Source organism: Semicossyphus pulcher, unplaced genomic scaffold (assembly GCF_022749685.1).
Source record: "Semicossyphus pulcher isolate SPU_LCO1_2020_fin unplaced genomic scaffold, fSemPul1.0.p SCAF_19, whole genome shotgun sequence".
NCBI lineage: Eukaryota > Metazoa > Chordata > Actinopteri > Labriformes > Labridae > Semicossyphus > Semicossyphus pulcher.
Genome location: NW_027211692.1, coordinates 9,080,846 through 9,100,966, shown reverse-complemented (window position 1 = coordinate 9,100,966; position 20,121 = coordinate 9,080,846). Strand labels below are relative to the sequence as shown.

Genomic DNA, 20,121 nt, shown 5'->3' with positions numbered 1-20,121 from the left:
CCATTATGCTGCAGGATTCAACTGCTCAGTAGCAACAGTATATTAACTGGTGTAAAAAGTAGACAGAAATGAAGAGGAGTGCTAAAAAGATCCTCATAAAATGCTCCTAAACCAATGTAAACAAAGCATACTCACTCAAATGCCTCGTATATACTCAGAACAGTGACGGGAAATCCAGCCTTCTTTCTGTGTTTACACCCTTTATTAAGAGATTCAAGCAAAAGAGGGAATCCAGTCACAATAGATTAAACACATGATGCTCTCGGCTTCCTGCATCATTTAGGCAGAGACTGTATGCAATTAATTTATTCCATATTCCAGTGTGAAAATAGAAAGTGTGAGTAATCCTCAGGGATATTTAAACCAAGTACAACGGGAGGGCGGTAATCTTATAATCCTCTGTAATGTCGTAATGGTCTCTCCGAGCTTATCGAAACCAAACTAACTTTCCCTGTGGAATTCAATCACAGCTACAGATGGACCACAAAGAGGAAGAGGAGGTCTTGTCTGCTGAAGTTCATTAAAAATATCTAAAATCCTAATTAAATAAAGTCATATGTTGTCATATCAAAGCATGGATCTATAAGCACTTCTCACTGTACAGATCTTTGTACAATAGAAAAATAAGTTTCATTACATCATTAAAAAGCAAGTAATCAGTCCTTTGCTGACAAAAAGATCCTTGATACTTTGTAGTGAAAGTCTTTAACTGCAGGTTTCTTAAAAATAAATATTTATGATTCTAAATCAGTTTGTAAAACTGAATCGAGCACATCCACCGTGCTGGAGATTCCTATTGGCTGACTGCACACGAAGCAGGAGGTGACTGGATTTGCTGAAGAAACTCTGAGGTAAAAACGGCCTCGGCGTACTCCTCCCGAATGTCCTGAAACTCTGCAGCCACGTCGGCCAGACACTCCGACAGCAACTCGTCTGCCAGCCTGCAGGACCAGAGAGAACAGAAGAATTAGAAACAAGTTATTCTGCTAAAACCAAACTGCACAGAATGCTCCTGGGTAGTGCTGTTCACACAAAGTTAATTGACTTAAACAAACTTTACTTCGATTGAAAAGTCGGGGTCTAACATCTGACGAATCATGCTTTGCATCACAACAAATGAAACAAAGTTATCACACATTACAATGAAATTTATGTGAACTATAGCTGTGTCCCAATCCAGGAGCTGCAGCCTTCGAGGGGCGTATTTGAAGGCCTATTGCGTCACAGCGGCGCGTCCAAGGCTGTGCCAATTCAAAGGCTCCCTCAGATGCAGCCGACAAATGCTTCCTCCTTTTCCTTGGCCGTGAAGGATGCATGCGATGTATCCTTCGCGGCCCAACGTATGCTGAGATGCATGGCGCCAATTGAAATGAGATGGCTGACGCTTACGCTGCCGAGGAATAAACAATCAATCAATCGAATAGCTAGAGATACACGTAAAAAAAAAACCCACGAAAGGGCCCCTGAAATAAATTATGTGATGCTAGTTATGCTAGCTAGTTAGCCCGCTAGCTACCTGTTGCTAGGTGACAGGATTGGTTGGGTAGGTTGGGTGATGCAAGGGTAAAAGCAGGAACAGCTGGTGACACAAACGGGAAATCCTCTGTAGACCAGACCGCCTCATTTCAGTTGGGCTTTAGCGGTTTACGCAGGCTATGAACGGCGCGTCCTCCGTAGACCGCCTCCTTCGAAGGCTGCAGCCCCTGGACTGGGACACAGCTTATTAGCACTTCATAAAAATAGAAGGAATCAAGGCAGTGTGATTGATAAAATAGTCCCTGTTACTTTTTATTGTTCTTGCTAAAAGATTTTAGACTAGACTTTGTAAATTGAAGCATTAAAAAGTCAAATAACTACATAATATAAGCCTCGTATCATCATATTCAAATATGCAGAAGCTTTGATTAAAGCAGATTTTCAGAGCTTGACATGAAGAACTGTGAAATCTGCGCCTTGCTCCGAAAGGCATAAAATGAATGAAAATAACTCCGACAGGCTGGTGAGCTGGGAGCAGCACCGAGCTAAATTTCAGTGTTTTGATCATTATCTAGGTCAACACACACAGTCAGACACGGAGGCAGGGACATGGGGGATCAGTGAAAGTGGCGTTCTCTCTTGGATCTTCCTTATAAAGCCCCATAAAACCTCAAATCGTTGGGTTGTCTGTGCAGCAAAACAATGAGTAATTGTGTGTTGTTGAACTGCCTGTACCTTTGAGGAGTCAATACAAGAACATTTTGCTCTCAGGGATGGATACAGGGTGAACCACAGAGAAGAAGCTACACTTAGGGATTGGGAACAGCCATTAGGGAATGTTAATAACACTAATGTGCTAAAAGCCATGCTAGCGCTACAGAATGACGCTTCAAATTCTGTGATTAACGCTTCAAATATAATAAAATCCCTCCGTAAAAATGAAATTATCTCTCATAGCATGCATGAGTAATTGTGCGGCACAAGCTTGATATTACAGTATGAATATGAAGCATAAGTTCCTCTAACCACTGAATAATTATCCCGCTCTGTTTTGCCTTGCATTTCCATATCCATGTGTCCACCGCTGACGGAGTAAAAATGAACTTCAAAGGAAGCTTAAAACAGCCTGATGTGTGCATGTTTTCTGCTGTCGTAAAGTTTTTTGCCTCTTTGCAATCAGCCTGTTGGCAGATTGAGATCCACCAGGAGGGTCTGGCTGCACAGCAACACTAGGCCCCTCATTACCATCTCATCACACAGACAGGTCTCTGCACTGTGTCGGAATAGCAGGGGGTGTACATGCCTATATGTACGCGTCTCTCTCTCTCAGAAAACACTGAGATAATTGGGCTGCTTCTCCTCACACAATATCCACATTTGTCTCCAAAATCAGAAGAAGTGCAGATCCATCTTTTGAAAACTTCGGCTCATTGATGTGTGCCTGATAATGAGCCGGTGACACAAGCAGTCGGATCCCATGGGTGGGACACAGTTTTTTTTTAGATCTGAATTCAAGCAAAAAGTTTACTGAGCTGTTCACAATCGCCCACGTATCTTTGACGCAGAGAGAGAAGGTGCCTCTTTTAGAAGTCTGAACTTATATATAAAACAGATAAGGTATGTTTAGCATTTGAGAGGGAGTCTCTCTGCATTGCAGCAGCTTAAGGATTTTGTAAGGTATGTAAATGTGTGAGCTGGAGAGAAGAAGAAAGGCAAACACCAGAAACTCATCTTCCAAACCATGACCTCTGTGTGATCCTCTCAGAGTGAGGATTTCAGACTGAGCATTACGTCTCTCAGACACGTCCAGGGACAACACAGAGATCGGGAGGTTCAAATCTAGTATCTGTGTGGCTCTGGGTTTAAAAACTGAGCTCATGATGCTGCTGATAGGTAGTAGAAAAACTTTTATACAACTTTAAAGACATAAAAATCTCACTGAGTTTAATTTTAGCACTGTTTAACTACAGATTCTATCACCTCCTCTGTCAGTCTGTTACCTGTCTGTGACGGCCCAGGGGTTAAAGCTGCCGACATCCTCGTGAGCGACGACGCGCAGGTAGGCCTCGTAGCTTTCCTTATATCTCCGGATGTTTCCCAGCATGCTTCCTGGCACAGAGATAACAGTCCCTCCGCCTCGCTCCGCTGGGCCTGGGAGGAACGCGCTGCTGTGTGTGGGCTGCTGTTCGTCTTGGGATGCCTCCTCCGTCAGGCTGCTCTCGGAGAGGATGCTGTGTGTGAAGAAACACAAGAGGAGGCTCATGTTCTACGACACCTTTTCATTACCTCGACGGCTCCCACTGTATGAAGTGGGTAAAGGGCCTCCGAGTGCTGCGGCTGCGGGGGAGAGTTTATTGACGAGGGAGCCAGGATGGAGTGCAGCGCTGTGATTGACCAGAAACACTCGCTGGGCCTGATATGCGGCGGAGGATGATGAATTTAGGAGAGGTGTCGGAGTGAGCCGGGGCTCAGCTGGGCATTGCCACGGTCAGGCTCTATAATCCTCTCTGCTCGGACAAATCAGCCCGGCTCCTGCGACGGCACTCTCGGTGCTATATTTAGGGTTGCAGCAGTTCCCCAAGCAAAGTGCCTCTCTATTGTGCTCCCCAACCTCGGCTGAACTGGGTTCTGTTTTGGCTGTGGTGGCTGCTGACTGCGGGGCGGCCATCAATATCAAAGTGCCAGCACAGTTAGGTTCGCTTCAAGTCCCAAAATGGGTCGATTTGCTGTCTGACGGCCATGTGAGGACAAACAAGCATCAGCAACAAAACAACTTCCTGTAAATGCCCGCCCTATGCTTGAAGTCAGACGAGCACCCACGCTTTTTGCGTCATATTCAGAAAACGAACAAAGAGACTGTCAACAGACAATGTTCAGACAGTGTTGCACAACAAATTCTCCAAGGACACGATTCATCTGGGAAATACGTCTTTAAAAAAATACGAGAAATATATTAATAGTAGCTTCTCACTTCAATCTGCCCAATAAAGAGCAATGAGAGGTTTAAAGGACAAGAAGTAACCGTATATATGTCGCCTCTCATGAAACCTGTATGTTTCTGTGTGGGCAATGATTGACAGGGAAGCACAAACGAGATGACTGAATCACTCTTAAAACATCCTCTGCACATCACATTCGCCCACTTCCTGTGCAACCTGGCCTTCAGAAGACATACACAAACCTATACAGATGATCGGCACTGGCAGGATCACGTCAAGTGTCTTTAAAGCTGGTCTTTTTATTCCACTATAAAAGCTCCAGCCGTGTGCCAGCCGGGAAGCAGAGGACAGGGCCACACAGCGAATCAAAAGCATCGCTGAAGCTGACCTGGACAAAGACGGATGTGGAGCAGAGATATTGGATGATTTAAGTACACAAGACAAGCATAAGAATTGTTTATGGAAATGTATAGTTTGATCTAGTTCATTCAGTAATGCTGAAATCTTTGTTATTCCACCACAGCGTTCGGCTTGTTTGAAACTCTTGGCCCGAGATGACGACAGAAGGGGCAGGCTGAGTGAGAGAGCAGATTACAAACAATACATGAAAGGTTTAGAATATTGCTGAGTGGGCCTTTCATCTTTTCATCGATTTGTTTGACCTGCTGATGGAGCGGCGGCGGGCCAGAATTAGCCAAGAGGGCGGACAATCGGGGGTCTGTGTCTGGGCTCCTCACCATGGATACATAAATCTTATCTGCCGCTCTGCTGATGTTTCCCAAGATGAAATCTCTCCCCTCATTGTCTCGACGGCCTTTTTATTGCCCTCGCACAAACATAAAAACAGCCAGCGTGAAGAGTAATGGATGCTGTTTTGGAAATAGATAATGGAAATGTTAAAATATTGGTGTAATGTCAACAACTAGCTTCCTTATTACACTCCTCCATCAGTCCTCCTCTTCCTCGGCTCTGTGCTTAAAGACAGCACCTCAATCAAAAATATCGGGGAACTTATAACCAAGAACAGTCTGATAGTGTCCCTATTAGTGCAAACAGTACGATCAAAGAAGCTTCCAGACGTAAGGACACTGAGTAAAGTCTGCTCTTGTATCACAAATCTTCCTTTGTGTGTGTGTCGCACATGACTGCATGCATGACTCTGTTTTCCTTCTGATGTGAAATCTGGGTTATCAACAACCAATCAGGGCTGAGAGAACACACATGAGGAGCCGTTCACACGCTATTCCAAACCACCCAATTAAAACCTCTCCGTTCTGCTACACTGAACACTAGGAGAGTCAACGACAGATGTTTAACACAATCAACACCTACACAAAACAAACAGCTTTCAGGCTCCATGGAAACTGATGACAGTGATCTTCAAATCAGTGTCAATGTCAGTATATTGTATAGTATATTTTATGCTGATTACTGCACAAAAGTATCGATTATCTGGACTGCACACAAAAGCTGCAGTATTGAATCCATAGTGGGATTAATGTGTGACTAATCTCTATTAACGTATTCTACATAGAAATGTAGAATCTGCAGGCAGGGATGTGGATTTTTGGGATGGCAAGAAGTTTGACAAATTACATATCAGCAGGCTGCGGCGTATGCAGGAAAAAACAGTCCATGAGGAGAGCAAAAGCAGGTGGAACATTATGCGCAGTAATGACATCCCTGCTCCCCATCAGCGTCATCTGATGATGATTTAGCTTCTTATTAATCTCTATAAACAGACATCTGCATGCTAACAATCCGTTCTAGATCCAAAATTAAACACGTGGTGTGACGAAAGCCGCTCAGCATTAAGATTTCCCGACTTCCTTCAATGCATCAGAAATGATCGGTCCGACCTCCGTTCAACAAACTTCTCATTTTAAAAGTAGTTTTCTTCTCCTCTTGAGGACAGAACTCACAAAGCTTCATTTTCACTTTCACTAATCTGCATCATGATGTTGAAATTTCGGCAAAGGTAAGACCCGTTAATTAAAGTAAATCACAAGAAAAACGGTTTATTTTTCTGTTAACAATGCAGCACGCGGAAAAGGAAGTCTTGACTGTGTTGACTTGTTTATCGCTAACCGCTGGTTAAACGCCCGGGATGTTCATAAGTGTCCCTAGAGGCTATATTCTCGTCAGACTATAGCAGATGGGATCCGAGATTGATGTGGGACTAAATTAAGACTTAATATTTGTCATTATCTGGTTTTCTCCTTAAATCTGGATAGTTTTCTAGGACAATTAAGAAGCTAATTTCCTCAGGCTGCAGATGTAAACTTTCAAATGTTTTAATTTGAAGTTCAGATCCGCTTACTTCCCATTAAAGGCCTACACCAGGGGTGGCCAACCCTGCTCCTGGAGAGCTACCTTCCTGCATGTTTTAGGTTTCTCCATACTCTAACACGCCTGATTTGAATGTTTTGCTCATTATCAATCCCCTAAGAAGCTTCAGTTGGTTGACAGCGAGCAGATCATTCAAATCAGGTGTTAAGAGTACGGAGAAACCTTAAACATGCAGGAAGGTAGTTCTCCAGGTGCAGGGTTGGCCACCTCTGGCCTACACGTTCTGACATGTCATAAATAAAGGATACATGCTAGGACTAACTAGGTGAATTCAAAGCACACAGACTGAAACAAGTTTGGATTGCGCTGGTTATAATGTAGCGCTTCGTGTACTGTTTTATTCATGTTTTTGTTTTTGCAGAGACTGCTGGCGTCTGTAATCAAAGCTTTTCTACCCTCCTTTTTTTCTTGTATGTGTAATAAAGTGTGTCACCTGGGTCGTTTCAGCCTCCAGTACAGGCGGCCCACTCATCTTCCCTACAGCTCAGGTCAGCTTGCAAAGCAACTTCTTGGCCCTGAAAAACAGCTCTCTTAAACAATGTGCCTAATAAGCACAATTTCTCTCTGTATCTAACACCCAGTGACTCCCTGTGACTAACTTTATTACTGCTAAAGGGACTAAACACTTTGGGGAAAGTGATGTCTGTGTACAGCACTTAGTGCTTAGTGTTGTTAAACTCTGTTACTAGTAGTTGGGTAAACTCACTGCAACAAGTGTTATAGTTATTGGCAGCAGCTTTATCAAATATGCATTGTGCCAGCAGAGAAAAACTCCCACAGGCGCTTAGGTATTTAATTTGGCTATGAGAATTTGAATTCAATATGAAAATTAAGACTATTTATCCAGACAAAAGCACTTAATTGTCCAAGCAGCCAGAAATGAATCGGTTGGTTCTCCATTGAGAGCAGGAAGAGGTGACTAATGTGGACGATGTATTCAAATCAATGGTAATTATTTTCCCAATGATATGCAGTTCAATTACTGCGTGCCAAGCAAATCTTAATGCCCAAAATATTATGCAGGAACATTTCATAGACACAACCGTCATCAATACAAACAGAGTTGTGCTGGCACTTTGAGTGGGATTAAAGGAAGGGGAGAGATTCTCTGACGCCATGATGATGTGTGAGTCAGCAGACGGCAGAGCTACACACCCTCCGTCGATGACTAATACGTATGATTAGTATGCTGATCAATACACCGACAGAAAACGACCGTCATTACTCCAGCAGCGGCCAGGATGTGTCACATGTTCCCATTAAAAACATCCACTAACAGATTCACTTCACATATCAATCGCTTCCTGTGAAATATAGACTACTGAACAAATACTTAGCTAATTAATCAATGGAGTCTTTTTATTCCATTTGAAACACTGTAATGCTGCACCGCAACACAACTATGTAACCCTTCTTTAATGTATCTAAATACTTGGGACTAGTTTAGGGGAATTAGTTTTTCATGAATTGACATGTTTGGGTCTACATTTGTAATCATTTTAAGTCCATTTGCACTGATTAGTTTTCACTCTGACATCAAAGTATTCCTCCATTGATTGGTGTCAAAACATCCTAATTGCAGCTCCTGTGATTCAGCTTGTTAAAAAAAGAGAGCCTAAAAAGGCCCAATGGGATGCCAGCACTTTTTTTAAAAAGCACTGTTGTTTGGATTGAGGATAAAAGTGCTGCAGGCAGGTCTGTCTCTGCTGAATGCCAAAGTGATTCAGGGAGTTTCACAACAACTGAGCTGGCAGTTCTCAAAAAGACTTTGTCCTTATTAAGGAGCTGCGAGGCTGGATACCTCTGAGGTAGGAAGAAGTCATGAAATAAACATAACACATCCCGATAAAGCCTAGACACTAAATACCTCCAAGTGCCTGGGTTATGTTTGCCAAAGAATAAAGCTATTACTTGATGGAAGTGAAGAATAAGATGAGTCAGAGATCTCAGGGCAAAATTTCCATGGAGGGAACTGAACCCGAGGCCCTCCAAGTCTGACGGACTCTAATTTGCTAATGGCGCCGCTTGAATTTATCAGAAGCACCATCCTGCTGGCTCGTCTGTGTCAACAACTTCTAGTCCTTCCGCTCTCTTTCCTCCTCTTTCTAAGTTCCTCATTAATTGAAGCGGAGAGCAGCTGCAGCTAAAGCCCTGGGCAGTGGATGGGCTCTCTGTGGAGTCGCTGCCAGAGTCAGGAATAGACTCAGCCCTGGGTACGGTAGCCACCGAGTGGATTTTGCGGGATGAGTAAGGCCTCCCGGTGGGAGAGTGTTTGTGGGGCAGCGACACGTCATGCGGAAAAAAACAAACTGTGCATCGTTGGAAAAACATTAACCACTTCCCTTTTTATGAGTCTGGAGGCCTAATTAAAACACGGATGACTTCCTGTGGGTGATGCTGCTTCTGTTCTTCCTTTGACTGTACATCTACAGGTAGTCTTTAAGCTTTGATACATCTGTTCCTCACAAAAGGTTAATAAAAGCTGACCTAGAATTGTTTGTAATTGAAATTGAACATTTGTATATTTCTAAACAGAGGGTTAGATTATGATGTCATATCAGTACTGTAAGAGAGCCATTATGACTCATAAAAAGGGGGACTTAAACCTATTATTGCAGCTAAGTTAAATAGGTCACACCCTGCTGATGCACAGTCTGGGAACACTCCAAAATGCCTCTACTGCCGCTTTAAGGTGCATAACACAGTAACAGATGAGAAGTTGAAACTATTTAAGTGTTAAAAAAAGAACAAAGGACGGAGTGAACTCACCCAGTCTCCACCGGTTTCTCGAGGACAATATCAGCTGCAGAGCTCTGAATGAGCACCGGCCTTGTGAGCCTAATAGGCTGAGGGGAGGCTGGCCGGGAGCCCGGAGCATGACACCGGGGTCCTGGGAAGAATCGAGAGAAAGAACGGAAGAAGGGGCAGAGTGTGACAAGAGTGACAGGGTGGAGTAGGGGTCAAAAAGATAGACAGAGATGATTAAGAATGCCAATTTTATACTACTCTTGTCAGTTGTAGCACTGTCTCCACCTACTGGAGACGTGTGGGTAATAATCTCTTCAGATGCAGAGGATGAACAGGAGTGTTTGTGGTACCTGCTGCTCCTGGTCGGTCCCAGTTCAAAGGATCTGAGTAGGTGATAGACGCAAACCTCCTCCTCACTTCCTCCTGATCTCCCTGCACAGACACAGACACACGTTTTAGAAACAAACTGTCCACCTGCCAGAAGTGTACTTCATCAAACAGGCTGAACATCCTGATCAGGACCAGACACCGCATCAATAAACACCAGACGAAAGCTGTCACAACAGCCCACTAGAAATAACAAAGCCATGACTGGTGACCTTTCGGGTTCAGCTCTGACCTTTTATTGGCGGGCCTGTCTGCAGCTCTCACCTGTATCTCCTCCATCCGAAGCAGCATACTCTCCAGGGTGGGGGCCTGCAGCCTACACTGGGCCTCGCCCTCCAACTGTCTGTCTGTCTCAGCCGCCCACGCCGCCCACGCAGTTTCCTCCAACAGATCTTCCAGCAGGGCTTCGCTCAGCTGCTCAGCACTCTCTGCTGCCTATGAACGACAACAACAACAAGAAAAGGAGTAAATATAAGCAGAATATTTTACAACAGGTTTGGATGTTTTTTACAACTGGTGTGAATAACTGGCAAAAGCAGTGCAGCTCACCCTCTCTGCAGCCTGATCAGTCAGCCGATTCCTCAGTGACGGGCTGATTCTGTTCCTGGACTCGCCGATCTTCTGACGCAAACAGACAAAAATAAACATAATTTATTCCCTTTTTCACCATAAAAACGAACAGATACTAAACTCTGGCACCACACAGAGAGCAGAAAAGTCTTCCTACCTGTGCTTCATCCAGAAGGGGCTGAATTCTCTCTCTGGCCTTCTGCTCAGCTCGCTCTGCCCACTGAGTCGGTGAGACAACTTCTGACCTGTAAACCAAAACACACCCACACTGCAAGCTGTCACGGAAGAAGTTCTGTGGCTGAAAAGCTTCGAGCAAATGAGTGAAAGTCATTGGATGATTCAAACTTTAGTTTGGATTCTGAGTATAGATGTGACCCACCAATGATGATAAGTCTTAACACGTTTAAACATTTTCTAAAGCCTGGCTGGATTCTACAAAAACGTCAATATTGGTCAGGCTTTGTGTTCAACATTTTCTATGATTAAACAAAAACTATTAAACTAGCACCATCCTCACCCACAATTGTTCTGGTCTCATATCAAATGTGTATAAATACTGTGGATTACAAAGAATTAACATCAGGCGGTTTACATGCAGCACATTCCTGCCCTCTATACTGAGGGTTTAGCCTTCCTCTATAATGTATTTTTCTTTAAATACCAGCTCCAGTCATGTTTTAAGACATATTAAATGCTCTGCTTGAAATAATAAATTGTGTTTGATATGTTTTTTCTGCAAAAAACATTTATAATTTCCTTGTAAAAATCCTCCCAAGGCATCTCCTCCTTCTCCCTCATTAAAAAATCCCCAATCTGCATAGTCCCTGCCCATTATTCAAATTTCCAACCACCAAAAAAAACACGTCTCTGCCATCGTTTAGTGACAACTTGTTGAAACTTTGCTAGCTTGAAATTTAGTAATAAGTAGCACACAAAATTACGATGACGGTTACAGCTGGCTCGCGCATCGCCGTAGTGGTTGCCATAGGTTGCACATAATGATATGCATAGCGTCACCCCGTCCATTAACGGGATTGGCTCCTTAGGTTTCTGACGTCTCAAACCTGCCAATCTGAAAACGTGTTGTTCAGCCTGTCCTTGGTACACTGCAGTTTAAAAGCAGACAGGCCCAGCCAGGGTCACTGCTTGTGTTTTACCTGATATGTCTTGTAGCACATGAAAAACACCACATGGAGATGTTTTTGTAGCAAGAAATACCAGGGTGAACCTAAAAACACCATTGATACCAACACGTTATTCAAGTTTCTCAATAAGCCACGATGTAAAAATATAAGTAGAGCCCTTAAAAACAAAGTGGGATGCAGCGATGATACACCTCTGTTGCTCTGCTCAGCGTGTCAAACTGCTGTGAAAAAGCTTCTATTGGTTTTGTCGGTGTGTGTGAGGAAAGAAGCATGAAGGACAAACCTACACATTCACCGCAACATAATTACAGCTTTATGTGGACTTTATGTGTTGTGTTGTTGTCCTTGCAGAATTTAACTGTCCAATCACTACTTACAAAATGTGTGGAGTGGATATAAAGCAACATATGCTCTCTCCGTTGCTGCGGGGATGTTGCCGCAATTACAGCCTGCATTATTTCTGTATTGCTTGAAGGTAATTATGTCTATGTTGTTATTCACAATGTAACTGTATATATTATTGGCCTGATGCAATGAGCTGTATGGCAGATTACTGTGTAGCTTATCGCCTTGGGTTGACAGCTAGACTGTTTTTTAAATTGGCATCACTAGTGGTAAATGTTTATTGTTTTTATACAGCTCATTAGACATATCTAAGCATATCTTATTGCATTATGAAGTATGTCATCTATTTTCTACTGTGATTTTTACAGTTTTATCAGCTGAATTAAAATCAAACTAGTATTTTTCAACCTAATGACCTTGAACTTTAATTCCCTCAGAAGCTTAAAGGAGCAATTTGCTGCTGGAAAAAGCCGCTGTCAGTCAAAGCTCGTGTTCTCTGTAATCGATAGAAGCAATAATATTTGAAATTGGCGCCATAGTTGTGGAGAAAGTACAAACAGCTCGTGGTTTGGCCTGTTCTACAGTCCTACAACAGTCAGCGTGCATTGCGCCCCTCCCTCTGAAAGGAACGGCCCAGCGAGAGATGCTGGAGCGAAATACTAGAAAATCTTCAGGTCTGCTGTCTACATTTCAAACCTGACGATTTTGAATGAGACATGACATCGGAGGCGGGCGTCCTAGATTGAGGAAGTGTAGTTTAGCGAGCTCCCTGGCCTCCGTTTTCCAGGGCCCGTTGGAAAGGCGGATAGCGTCCTCCAAAGGCACAGAGACAAATTGCATTTTTTTCCTACTATAACGGCATTAGCTCCCCAGACTAGCATGATAGGACTGAGGTTGAAAATCTGCGAACTGGCCCTTTAAGAATATTAAAACTGCAGTGATGTTTCCACTGTACCTTAATGTCTGAATGCGTTCAGCCTCCTCTCTGCTCAGCTGGTCGAGCTCTTTCACTCTCTGCATCGTCATCTTATCCAACCAGGCTTTCCTGAACCAAACCAGTAATCATCAGATGAAGCAAAATGCAAACCTCAATTAAGCATTTCACATAAATAATGTATAATCCTCATCTCTAAAATCAGGCTGCTGGCCTCTGATTAATTGCAAAGCACAATTGCAGTAATTAATATTTGATTAAACAGAGACATATGTGGTGAGCAGCACTTAATCAATGAGGTGCTTATTAGCACTGAAAACAGGCAAAGCTATTAATCACTCATAAAGAGAAATGGCCTCAATCTGGCAGGCACCTGGATTAATTTATTGGAAAGAATTAACTTTGAATTAGAATCAAAGTGTTGCCTGTGGCTCTCAGCAAGTGGGGTCTGACTCAGAGGAAATAACTCACTGAATACAGAGAGAGGAATCAGTCACGTTACTTTTCACTAGATTTCATCCATTCCTGCTCCAAACAAAAACCTAAAAACAAAATAATATTTTACAAAATATTAAAATCTCACAAAAGGTTGTAGGTTTGAGCTTCACCTTAAGGCTTCGTTCTGAGCTTGTTTCCTCGTTTCTGAGCTCAAGGCCGGCTCTGCTCCCAAACCAGCGACCACCCTCTGCTTCGGAGGGCTCTGAGGCGGCTTCACAGGAGAGAAGAGGCAGCGAGGCTCTGGCCCTCTCCTTTGCGGGGATCTGCTGAGATAACAGTACATCAATGAGAGAAAACTCAGCGAGAGGTAAATAAAAAGCCAATATGCATGAGAGGCTTACAACTTTGTGTTCTTTGACATTTCTCTCTTGTAAATATGTAAATATATGTATATGTAAATATCACAGTCACCATTTCTGAGAGAGCAGGCCTACTTGTGATTATTTCTACCTATAATTTTGCTGTTTCTTACCCTATAAACTCGGCATTTGATTGTTTTTCTGCTTTACTGTACCATTATATATTCTATAAATAATGTGGGGATGCCAATTTGGTAAGGCCTTCAATCATACAGTGAATGTAAGCTGTAAGTCCAGCAGGTAATTGCACTATTTTTCTGGAGAATTCTGTTCACATCTGCCTCTGACAAAAAAAACACTTATCATACAGGTCTCTCCTGGCACTGATTGCTCAGATTTCAGTCTATTTTGATACATTATTATGTTCAGAGCATTTTTTTCCAAGAGCATTAATTAGCAGGATGCAAACTGTTACCTTGAGTTAACAGTTTCATACATCATAACTGCAAAAACAGGTTGTGCTTTTTAAAAAAATCTAATGTGTCATCAGCTGCAGAGAGAGAGATAAAAGGCTTACCGCTGTGGAGGAGGAGAGTGAGGGGATGTAGGTATCCAGGGCACAGAGTGCTCTTTTTGAGGGAGCTGGTTCACTCGCAGCTGAGAGGAGACTGTGGGCTGCCGGAAACCTGCTTGTTGTATCTGATTGGGCTGTGACAGAAAACAATAAACACATGTTTAGATTGTTGATATATTGCTTACATTGTTTGATCCTCATTGTTTAAGTCATTTATCTCTGGCACACATTTATATACAACTCCATTAAAAACACACTGCTTCTAAAATATCATGAAGCACTTCTGGTGTGTTTTAACATTTAATTCCTCCTTCACACCTTCATTATAATGTCAGCCTTGCTCCTCTCAGAATGGAGAGCCCCTCCTTTTCTGCAGCTGGGTTTTGTCTGTGGTCGTGCCTGCCGCTCTCTCGGCTCCCTCTGTTGGGCGAGTCTCTCCAGTCCGGCCCTGAGCACCTCTCTCCTGTTAATGGGCTGATGAGATGTAGTTTTGGGCTTCTGTGAGGCCGTTCTCCTCCCTGCTGATGCAAATTTTAAAATGTTAAACCTTTGATTTGCAGGGCTCAACGCTAGGTTTTTCCCCCAAGGAGTGCATGTACACACAAAGAAATTTAGGAGCACAGAAGCGAGTTTACTGACAAACAATTTACTATATACATTTATAAGACGCATGTGTCTGTGCATGGCTATTGCAACCGTGAATTATTGCAATTGTGCTGCTTGTTTAATCTGCTCAGAAAAACATTAAGAAATGGCAAAAAAAAAGCAATTTGTGTAACAATGACGTGTGCACATGCACGGGTAAGCACACACAAGATAGCTTAATATACTTCAGGTTAGAGAAACAAACAAAAGACAAACACAAAAAAAAACACTATATTTTACAATTGAATCCTGTATTTTTTAAGAAAAATATAGAGAGCCTTGCAGCATTCCCTCATTATAGTACCGATTAGGGATGCATGATATTGGATTTTTGCCGATATCCGATATGCCGATATTTTACAACTCATTTAGCAGATTACCGATACCGATATTTTTTCCCCGCACACCTAATTGCAGAGATCATCAACTCTCTTCTGTATTGGAATTAGCGTACAGTATAATGGTGATACTCTTATCACATTTGTTACAATGGTCGGGGTGACGGGTCTTGAGTTGGTTAATCAAGTTTGTAGTGTTGAAAGACTTTGCCTTGGCTCCTCCTCGCATCACCGAAGCTGAGCAGTCATTGCAAATAGCAGTTTTGCTATCCATTTCGAACACTTTGAAAAACTTCCACACCACGGACATTTTGGCTTCTAACTCTCTCATGCTGCAGGTAGACACAAGTGACGTCATCACGCTGTGCCGCGCAGGTATTCTTCGTGCCGGGGACATTGCGCCGAGGTCGGGCATTTAATCAAGTATGCAGCAGCCCGTTATTTTATCAGTTAATTATATTGGCGGATATCGGCGTGTTGGCCCATGTCCGATAGTTCATTTTTAAGCCAATATCGGCCGATAACGTGCCGATAATATCGTGCATCCCTAGTACTGATGCTTTCTGCAGCGTTCACCTTTCTCTCACTTGACACGGCTGCGTCATCACAGAAAACTCTCCTGTGATCGGCGCATTGTGGCTTTTGGAGTGTGGGGCTTTTTGAACGATTAGCAGGGGGGGAAATCTTAACTCACATACTGTGCTCATAAATTATTTTTCCAGTTCGCATACACCTATTTTTAGAGGCAAATGCGAGTGAAATACTCTGGTTTGTCTTGACCATGATTTCTATTTTTACTTAAATAAAAAAATAGCAAATCAGTTTGGAACCTGCACCAACCTGACAGCGCCAGTTAGACAATTAACCAGCACTCTTAACACCCAGCTGAATCCCTACTGACTGCTTTATAAGTGGCAAAGGGATCTAAGTAATGCAACAAAGAGGTTAGTTTCCAGGGAGATCTAGCCGCAGCTAAGGCTCACTTTAGGTGTTTGTGTCTCGTCTACCACAGGATGCCACTCAGCGCAACAGGAGCCAGCAGGAGTTAACTGCTCATAAGACTAAGCAGCAGGGGGCTGAAGGCCACAGTTCTGCACTTCAGTTCCTGTTTTTCTATCACTTCTTCATGTCTTCATGGCTCCTTATCAATTTTCAGCCCGGTGCAGCCATTTAGGCACAGCAGGAGGCCCAAACACATCCGTACCAAAGCCCTTAGGTAACCTCCAAATACACAGGAGAGTAAAGCTGCTGTCCTTCATCACAGGTGAACGTACAATATTCTCCCCTTGGAGTTGTCAGGGGTTTTGACAGCAAGAAAGACATTGCCTACCGAGGAAAATACGGCATTTACATAAGATTTATGAGGATGGAAATTGTCTAAATAAATGCTGTTTCTAAAGTACGCATTTAGAAAGAGAGTAGAAATCTATTTCTACAGTTCCACATGCACAAATTTAAAAATAAAGAGAAAAAGGTTTTTGAAATACGCTGACTGATGCAGGCAATTGAAGCACTCACCGTGAAAACCTCTTTTGGGATTTGTTGGCTTGCGAGGCCCTCGAACAGATGAGGTACTAGGACCCTTGGGTGCCATAGTAGGTGACGTGCTGCGATGAGGAGCCTTAGTGCGTGGAGGACATGCTTGGGCCTGTTTCCTTTCCAGCATCTCTTGTTTACGGAGGGCAGAATCCAGAATCTAAGACGAATAGATGGGCGAGACATTAAAAGGCTGCATTAGTCACAAAAATGACGTGTTGCATGACGTGGATATTTTTGCCATTTAAACCAAAAAGAGACCCAAGCACATTAAGATCCAAATGCTACTACTACTACCTCCAGTTTCTGCAGGATGTCGAGGGCCGTCTCAGGCACAGCTGATCCCTGCTCTGCTTCCACCTTGGCTGAGCACAAAGAGAGCTGGCGAATCAGCTGGCCCAGCTCTCTGTAGTATGAGGGAACCTTGCCATGAGAGACATCTGAGAGCTGGTGAATTACAACCTGCATGGCCCTGAGTGCCCCACGGTGGGCAGCGGCAAGCCTGTTTACTGCTGTGGACTGAAAGAAGAGCATAAAAGTAAATCAGTTTACTGTTAGATAGGTTTCTTGGTGTTTTTTGCTTACCACAAGAGCATGTGCAAGTTACAAAATCTCATTTTATCAACATGAAATCAGTTTAAAGAATGAAAAAAATACAGCCACATGAAACTGTGTTAGTTGAACATCATGATTATAATGAAAAGCTCATCTTTTTTTTTGTTTAATGCCTTTCAAACAAACCTTCAAAACTCATACAAGTGATCACACCACTCATTGGTGTGTTGCAATACAGGGTAGCATGTAGAACTGTTTTTTTTAGATGTTAGGAGGCAAAAAAATTAACCTCACCCATTCTTGTCAATCATTATACACAAATAAACAAATTGTCGCAGCTCAACATAACAGTAAATCTGTTTCAATGCTAAAGAGAGGTGTACCTTTTTAGTGTCCCACATCTTCTGGCTTCGTAGTTTCACGATATCTTCTTGTATCTCTTTTACCTATTAAATAACAATTGTGTGGAACAGTGTTTATAAAGACATGACAAATTAAAATGTTTGTGAAGAGCTCATTTTCAATGACATGAGGTGAGATTTACATACCTGTTGTTGGAGAACATAGATCATACGTCCTGAGCGAGCTGCCTGCTTCTGTCGGCGGATCTCCAGCTTGTTTTGCTCTTCAGGCTCCAGTGGCTCCTCTGTTTTCTCGCCTGTTGTATAAATCCCATTAATTAGTATTATTCGTGCAACGTAACACCATATGATAAGTGTGCTGTACCTTTAAATGTATAATCAACAGTAAGACAGTGTCACCTTTCTGTTTTTGGTCACCTCTGTTGGCGAGCTCTTCGACTTTCTGAATATAAATTTCCAGCTCATTTTGCAGCTTGTGGATTTCATGGCTTAAAGGAGCCTCTTTGCCTTGTTCCAATAGCCTAGGGGCAGGGTCTCTAGTTGGGGGGGAATGGCCGACGTGGGGAATGGGAGAAATTGGATGCTTGTGAAAAGCGTGCAAAGACAGTCTGGCTCCAGGTCGCGTTGATTTCTCTTTTGGACTGGAGGCCTTCAACTTTGTCTTGTTGGGAGTGGCTGCAAGCTCCTAAAGAGAGAGAGAAAGGCCTCCTTTGTTCATTGACTAAATTAGTCAGCAAACATTCCTTAAGTAGACCAAAAATTCTTTTTACTTTTATTATGAAACTTTGTATTAATAATCTAGTGCAGTTACCTGAAGTAGCTCTACATCTGTTGTCTCAAGGAGGGAGGCTTCCTGAGGAGGTTTAGGGGGGGACTTTGTCAGAGACTCGAGGCGCCTTCGTCTCAGATCACGCTTGGCCAGCTGAACTGCAGCCTGCAGTCTCTCCTCAGAGAGGGCGGTGAAGCTGATGGAGCTCCTGGTGCTGTCCACCTTCTCACGCTCCTCTGACAGGGGCAGCAGCCTTTCAATCACAATGGGGGCTGGCATGCGCACATGGGTGGCTCGGTTTCCAGCACTTGCAGGGATGGCTTTGTTGAACAAAAGCTGTGGTTTTTAAGAAATTAGTCAATCATGCTATTCACATCACCTTCAATCATCATTCAAGGATACTGAAAAAATCATCCATGCTTTTATGACTTCTCGCTTGGACTACTGCAACTCCCTGTACGTGCTGTTGCTGCTGCTAGATTTTTAACAGATACACAAAAGAATGAGCATATGTCCCCCTACTCGCCTCTCTCCACTGGCTCCCTGTCCGTTTTAGAATTAATTTTAAAATTCTATTATTTGTTTTTATGTCACTTCATGGATTGGCCCCGACATACCTATCTGATCTTTGAATCCATTATACCCCTCCACTAGCACTCAGGTCCTCTGAGCAGTCCCTGCTGGTCGTCCCTCAGGCTAAACTGCAGGGGTGATCGTGCCTTTTCAGTTGTCGGCTACCATTTGCGGAACACATTGCCTCCGCATATTAGAAGTGCAAACTCAATTCAATCATTTAAGCACAGCTCAAAACCCACCTCTTTTCCGTGGCTTTTGAAATGACCTACATTCTTTTAAATGCGGTTTTCTTACATTTGTGTCTATATTATTCATTATTTTATATTATTTATATTATTATTTTGCATTTTTGTGTGATCTTCATGACTTGCCATGTCTGTCTACACTGTTTTATCTTCCACTGTCTGGAACGCACTTTGGTCAGCTCATGTTGTTTTAAATGTGCTCTACAAATAAATTTGACATTGACTTGACCTTCTCAGCAAGTATCTACGACATTAATTTCATATTAACTCAGCTTCCTGTTTGTTTGGCATTATTAGCTAAATCCAATGCAATCTACAGCAACAGCCCTAGAAATAAGGGCAGTTCTATTTAACTCTATAGAACTATATAATGCTAAACTGAGATGTTTCTACTATCTCGTTAATTCCAACTAATATAGATGCACAAAATACTAGTACAACGCAACACAAAGTCCCTAAATTACCACATTACGTTGGTTAAATCAACATCAGCTTTAACGTTATATTAACATTACCTGACCTAAAGCAGGGACGTATTGCAAAAAGTAGCATACGCTTAATGAAAGTAAAATACAGTTTAATTCACAAACTATGTAAACTTCCTCAACTGTTTACTTACCTTGTTTTGCGACATCCCAGCAGCATTAGTTCGTGTTGAACCTGAAACAACCCAGTCTTTACGTCGGCTTTGCTGTCCTACTGAAATTGTAGGGCTTCTTTGAAAGAACTCTGCCGTCATTTCAGCGAAAACAACCTCCAGGTACCGTCAAATATGCAAGAAAGTCATGATAAATAAGGCTAATGACAGTTAGCATCAACAAGCTAAATGCG

At 42.8% G+C, this 20,121-nt stretch overlaps 1 protein-coding gene across 1 annotated transcript; it reads right to left on the bottom strand.

Moving 5' to 3' along the window:
* Window positions 1-180: 180 nt before the first annotated feature.
* Window positions 181-19,951, bottom strand: kiaa0753 (KIAA0753 ortholog). Its single transcript, XM_069668886.1, has 18 exons — window positions 19,910-19,951; window positions 18,512-18,805; window positions 18,118-18,385; window positions 17,887-17,996; window positions 17,722-17,784; window positions 17,081-17,302; window positions 16,766-16,943; window positions 14,583-14,782; window positions 14,268-14,398; window positions 13,502-13,657; window positions 12,915-13,004; window positions 10,627-10,714; window positions 10,449-10,520; window positions 10,164-10,334; window positions 9,863-9,944; window positions 9,534-9,654; window positions 3,477-3,707; window positions 181-941 (listed from the first exon to the last, which is right to left on the bottom strand). Exons 1-18 carry the CDS (start codon window positions 19,922-19,924, stop codon window positions 794-796), a joined length of 2,640 nt encoding a protein of 879 aa, XP_069524987.1. The 5' UTR covers window positions 19,925-19,951; the 3' UTR covers window positions 181-793.
* Window positions 19,952-20,121: the final 170 nt, after the last annotated feature.

Bases quoted from the DNA above. Each gene is read 5' to 3' on its own strand.
- kiaa0753 (XM_069668886.1), bottom strand. The intron at 10,521-10,626 runs GTAGGAAGACTT...TGTTTGCGTCAG, and splicing joins CCCTTCTGGATGAAGCACAG to AAGATCGGCGAGTCCAGGAA. The intron at 9,945-10,163 runs GTGAGAGCTGCA...GTGTCTGTGCAG, and splicing joins TTCGGATGGAGGAGATACAG to GGAGATCAGGAGGAAGTGAG.